General features: G+C 51.4%; 1 protein-coding gene across 1 annotated transcript; it reads right to left on the bottom strand.

The window, feature by feature from the left end:
• Positions 1-4,164: 4,164 nt before the first annotated feature.
• On the bottom strand, positions 4,165-5,793 carry LOC127344311 (E3 ubiquitin-protein ligase PUB23-like). Its single transcript, XM_051370542.2, has one exon. The coding sequence runs from the start codon at positions 5,565-5,567 to the stop codon at positions 4,335-4,337; it is 1,233 nt and encodes a 410-aa protein (XP_051226502.1). The 5' UTR covers positions 5,568-5,793; the 3' UTR covers positions 4,165-4,334.
• Positions 5,794-6,037: the final 244 nt, after the last annotated feature.

Genomic DNA, 6,037 nt, shown 5'->3' on the forward strand with positions numbered 1-6,037 from the left:
CTCGCATGATGCTTTGAGCCGCTCGCCTGTAACGTGGTCTTTTCCTTCCGCGGGACCAGGTTTTCTCCCAATATTGCGAGACTTTCTAGGGCACCTCGATGGGCTTGGGCCATAGAACCTTCAGGGCGCTGATTGATGAGGTATGCTGCGAGATTGGCGGTTGCTCCTGCGATGGTTTTTGGCCGTGGCATGCCCGCGGTGTCCGTGGTCATAAAAGACTTGGTCAGATTCGACGTTATTTCTCTGGCGTCATCTTCCGAAAGTCTGGATAATCTTGATCGGTGCTTGCCTGCCCCTTGAGTGCTTCGAGAGGCGCTTCCTCGCGAGCCTCTCCGTCGTTCACTAGATTGGTCTGCAGCAGATAGGCGTCTCTCGAGGGTGGCTTGCTCTTTCGATAGGCGCTCCCGGTTTTTCTCCAATATAGAGCGATAAGCGTTGAGGGTTCCAACCGAGGTTCCTGCGGGGAGCGGTGTGTTGTTAAGCATGGCTGCCTTGGCTGCTGCCCACTCCTCCTCTGCGATGGTGTAATCGTTGTTGTTGTTACTGGTGATGTTTCCAAAACTTGCTCGTCTGCTGGAGCGGGGGTGTGATCTCCGTCTCCCCTGTTCCTCGTGTTATTGGCGACATAAACCTGGTGGTGTGCCGTTCTCCGGGTGGTACCTTGGACGATGCTGTCGACACTGTCCTCTCCCGATGAGAACTGGGCATTGCAGATGAACGGTGTGACGCTTGATCCTAGCCCGTGCCTGGTATCGCAGTTCAAGCAGTAGTACGAGGTCATCTCCGAAGATGTGGGATTGTCAGATCCAACCGACATGGAAGATGTCGAACGAGGAGTCGATGGCGCGGGCGAGTTTGTTGAGTCCGTCAGACCAGTCGAAAGGTCGATTGATGACGACGTGCTTGGACCTGTCGATCTGGAGGCGAGTGGTTCCAGCAGTCGAAGGACTCCTTCCGAGTTGACGTTGTAGTGGACGCTGCCGAAGGTCATCTCCATGTTTCCTTGTAGATCAGAAAAGGTCGAGCGAGACGAGTCGCTGTGCGGGGTGAATTCATAGGAGCCGAATCGAATCGGGTTTCCCAGACTTGGCGATGATGGTGTCGATGAAGCTGCCGATGACATGACTGGATCTGCCGATGACTGATCTTGTGCCGACAGGGTCCCCACAGACGGCGCCAATTGTCGAGGGTACTCCTCGGCAATGCCCTCTGATTGGGGCTTAGGGTTGATGGAATCCTGTAAGCTGACACGAGACATCGGTTCACAGACAAGCGGGGAGAGCGATTTACCCAGGTTCGGGGCCCTCGATGAGGTAAAACCCTTACGTCCTGCCTGTCTGATCTTGATTATGAGAATATTGGGTTACAATGGGGTGCCAAAGGGTTCGGCTGAGATCTCGTCGAGAGGCTAAGTGCTGCGGCGACCTAGTTCTAGACTTCTGGTGGCTAAGATTGCTAAGATTGATCGTGTCCCTCGGCAGCCCCTCTCCTGGCCTTTATATAGGTGGCCAGGTCTCAAGAAGTCTAACCGAGTACGACTAGGTTTACAGTAGTCCTAGCTCTAAACTTTCCTTGTTCGGCTCCTTCCTTGTCTTGTCCGCCAAGGAATCTTTTGCTGCGCCATCCAAGTGGCCCGCCTTGCCATCGAGTACCTTCATGGGCCTCCAGTTAGATCGTAGGGTAGGGCAATGTCGGTTACCCAAAGGGTAATGCCCACGTCACTTGGGTTTTCAGGAAAGAGAACTCCGGTGAATTCAAAGGTCGGTCGGCCAAACCAAGTAGCCAGCGAAAAGTAAGATCAAAGGTGAACGTCGCCGAGATTGTATTATCAAAAATAGGGTTATAGAGATGTTGTGGGTTGTGAATCTAGATCCCCTCTCGGTGGCTCCTCCTAGCCCTCATATAGTGGGCTAGGTCTTAGAATCCACCTTCGAGTCGGTTACATTGCTTATGTCGATTTACCCGATATGGGCCTAGCCTACCTATTTTACATAGTCATTAGGCTTTGGCTCCATGCGGTATTCTTCATGGGCTTTGCCTATTCCTTCCAGGGTGCGCACCAGGGATGGTAATGTTGAGTCCCGATATGGCATACCCATGTCACCTGACCTGATGTATGTACACGCATGTTCCTCTCTTGACATATAGGGTAGTGAACCTTCGATTCAGTACTCACAAGAACTCTACCAAGCTTTTCCTAGGTGGAGGTTTCTCTATCGTTGGACCAAGTAAATCTTCAATTTTTGAGTTCTAACTCAAGTTATTGTTTTGAATGATAGCATTGAAACCATTATCCATGTTCCACAATTACCCATCTGATAAACCCCAAGTGTAGGGGATCACCATAATACAATTCGAGAAGTATATATTTAAGTGTCAAACCCATAAGGAGCTGAATGTAAACTATCTATTCTCTAAACCCTATAACCCACTTATATGACATTCTATGCAAAGTTAGGATCTAGTGTGTTTGTGTGTGTGTGTGTGTGTGTGTGGAGAGGTTTCTACTATAAGTTCTAAAAATAAGATGCAAAGAGTAAAACTAATGCAAAAAAGTAAAGTGGAATAAAGTAAAATGAGATGAAGTGAAGTAAAAGGAAGTAACTCAAGGGAGTAAGTGTTGTAGCAAATTGCTACTTCATTTGTGTTGGTTGTTATGATTAGTGAGGCACAAAGATAGTATTTTTAGTGTTTCTTCCAGAGTGGAGCCATAGATAGGTGTAGCCATAAATATGAGCAATTACACCACTAGTGATTGATCCCAAGGCCAATTAAGAACAAACAAGGGAATTATTAAGACATAAACTCCAACCACTGCTGTAAATTTAAAGGTCCCCATAGTTATACCCCCGTTGATTAACCATGGATTAATACAACATGAATCTAAAAATTGGGATATGGTTTCTGTCAAGTTCCAGTGTCCCTCCTCCTATCATCATGCAACGGTGATAATCTTGTGCATCCCCCAATATATGTGTGCACTCATATATTAGTACAACAAGATCATCTTAGAAGATAACATATACTTGTATGCAATCATCACAAACTATCTCACAATTGCCATGGACAAGTCACTACCCAAACATCAACATGAAGATACAATAGATCATGGGAAAACAATATATTGCATCATACATCATGTTTGCCAAGAGATTACAAGGGGTAGATGAAGATGGTGTTGCTGTAGATGGTGATGGCGATGACGATGTTGATGAAGATGACCACACCGAAGGGGGTGGAGTCCAGCGGAGGCAACTACGGCAACGTTTTCCCGCAACAATCTCCATCCACGGCAGCCTGCTGACTCTTTGTTTATATGTTTTTGATTTCCGCCACCGTAGCCTCTGACCTTGCCCTTTTCCGAGTTTCGTAGATCCTGGAAAGTAAAAAAAAACACCAAAAAGAGACGTTTTCTGCCAAAGAGAATTAGAACCGGAGGAGAGAGGATTATTTAGAAAATCTCCGAAAACAATATAAAACATGAAAATAACATTATATGAGATGCAAATATGTGGTAATATGTGGCAATAAAGTGCAAAGTTCATATATGCATTTTAAATGCATCACCACCACATTTTTCTCCTTGCTATTTCCTAATAATACAAAAAAAAAACTCCTCCCAAGACAAATAGTATCTCTATAAGCATTAGAAACCTGAGCTAATTGAACCGAAAAAGGTCTTTTAACTATAATTAAATTATATTGGAAGCAGTCCTCCATATTTTTCAAAGGACTATGATGAAAAACCTATTCTCTTCCACTTTCATGATCTCTAACTTTCTGTGATCCATCCCTATTAAAAGAAGCCCGGATCTACCTAAAACCATTGGAAGTCTTTGTGGCCCTTGATTGGGGGTAGAACTTAGGGTAAGTAAACCATAAAAAAACAAAGAAAGATCATGAACTGATTTGTTTCCGATAAAATATAGGCCTTGCATTTTTCGAGTGTAACGCGCTTACGCGTATTGATTTTGTATGAGTTCCCTTAATTTTTGGATCATTGGGCAACTTACAGGACAGAAACAAATGGCTTTCCGTTAATCCCATTCGGGTGGGAAAATGTGTTCGAAGCGGTACGAAGAGTACCACGACGAGGATATGAAGACATCAAAATCGTTTATCTCTGATAAATAAAATGGGATTGTCTTCCAAAGATCGAATAAGTGAGCAACCAAAGAAGGTCAGTACGCCTTTGTGTATTTCTCTCTTCTGTTAGGCACGAAATAGTACCCTCAGGATCCAAGTAATTTGAAAGAAAAATGTAGCAACAACAAGAAAAGAATGAATGAACAGCTGCGTTTCTGATGAACAAAACGGGAGGAATTGATCGATCGTCATGAAGGGTAGAGCGCCAAGAACTTGGGAGACAAGCAAGGCGAGCTCTTCCAAACCCTGGAGTGCAGCTTGAGCATCTCGTGCACCTTCTCCTTGGTCTTGACCCCGCACAGGTCCGATCGCAGCGCGAGGCACAGCTTGCCCACGACGCCGGCCTGCGCCATCTCCTGCAGCACCGCGGGCGTCGCCGCGTGCCGGACCACGGACCGGAGCACGCGCACCGCCCGCTCGCTCGCCGCCTCGGAGACCCGTAGCACCTTCTTGCCCACCACAGCCACGCCCGCGGCGTGCGCCACCAGTTCCGCACGCCCCTCGGCGCACGTGCACAGCCGGTCCAGCACTGCCAACGCGAGCTCGCAGACCCGCCTCTCGGGCTCGTCCAGAAGCAGCTCAACGAGAGCCGGCACCGCGCCGGCGCCGACGATCTTGACGCGGTTCCTGCCGTACGGGCACAGCGCGGAGAGCGCGTGGAGCGCCGCCTTGGTTGCGCGGGTGGAGACGCGGTCGCGGACCACGCGGATCACCTCGGCGAGGAGCTCCTGCTCCAGCCCGATCACCCATGCCGGCACCGCCACGTCCGCGAGGGCCCTCACGAGCCGCACGGCCTGCGCCCGCGACTGCAGGTTCGACGAGCGGAGCACAGCGGTGAGGGACGCCGCCAGGTTGCCGTGCCTGGACACGATGCGGGCCAGTTCCTGCTCCGGGATCCGGAGCGACGCGAGGACACCGACGGCCTCCTCCCGCGCCGTGGAGCAGGCGCTGGCGCCGGTGAGCACGCGGGACAGCACGTCGAACACCCCGTCCTGGGACTCCAGCATTGCCCGCCTGTGGTCGGACTCGGCCGCCAGCTCCCCCAGCTTCCTGAGCGCGCCGACCTGGGCCGCGGCGGCGTCGGAGAGCAGCGACGCGAGCTCGTCCCTGTGCAGGGGCCTCAGCGCGGCCACCTCCTCCTCGTCGAGGCCAGAGCCGGGGGCGAGGGTCGCGATCCAGGAGCCGATGAGGCGGCGGAGGGTGTCGTTGGGCGTGAGGTGGAGCTCCGGCTCGAGCGGCTGGCGCGTGACGGGGCAGGTGCTTGAGGCGGGCGAGGCGAGCCAGCGCGAGATGGCGGCGCGGTCGTAGGAGATGCCGGTGGGGAGAGTCACCGGGTCGCGCATGAGCTGCAGCGAGATCGGGCAGAGAAAGTAGGATGGCACCTCGGCGGGAGGCGCGCTCGGTGGCGCCATGGCTGCCATGACGATCCCGAAAAGCTCGATCGTTTACGTTAGACGCGTCCGACGAAATGCGCCGCGGGTTGACGAAATGCCGGTGGGGCGCGGAGTAGAATATATAAGACGGTAGGTGGCCCGTGGCCGGTGCGCGTCTGCAAGCTGGAGTAGAGTAGCGATGGGCTTGGGAAGAAGCTGGGAGGAAGAAGACCGAGCTCGGGAGAGAGCGGGAGGGAGCGCGGGTTGCGGAGGCGCAGCAGTTGTCGCCGGATTATTTAAGGCTTCGGGATTAGTATTCGTCGTCGTAGTGGTGTTCACATGCACCACGCCACATGCTCCCGCTCACCGGCCGCGCTTTCTTTACTAGTCGCTCGCGGCCGAGGGTCAGAGCGAGCTGCATCTTCCGATTAGAACCTCTACATTGACATATAATTTGCAAATCCAACCGCGATAGCTTGTTTGACATTTTGTTTAGTTGACTTTCTCCGGTGTTCGTT

The sequence above is a fragment of the Lolium perenne genome, chromosome 3, assembly GCF_019359855.2.
Source record: "Lolium perenne isolate Kyuss_39 chromosome 3, Kyuss_2.0, whole genome shotgun sequence".
NCBI classification, from domain to species: Eukaryota; Viridiplantae; Streptophyta; class Magnoliopsida; order Poales; family Poaceae; genus Lolium; species Lolium perenne.

Excerpts from the sequence above, each read along its gene's own strand:
- LOC127344311 (XM_051370542.2), bottom strand. The coding sequence starts at position 5,567 with ATGGCAGCCATGGCGCCACCGAGCGCGCCTCCCGCCGAGGTGCCATCC.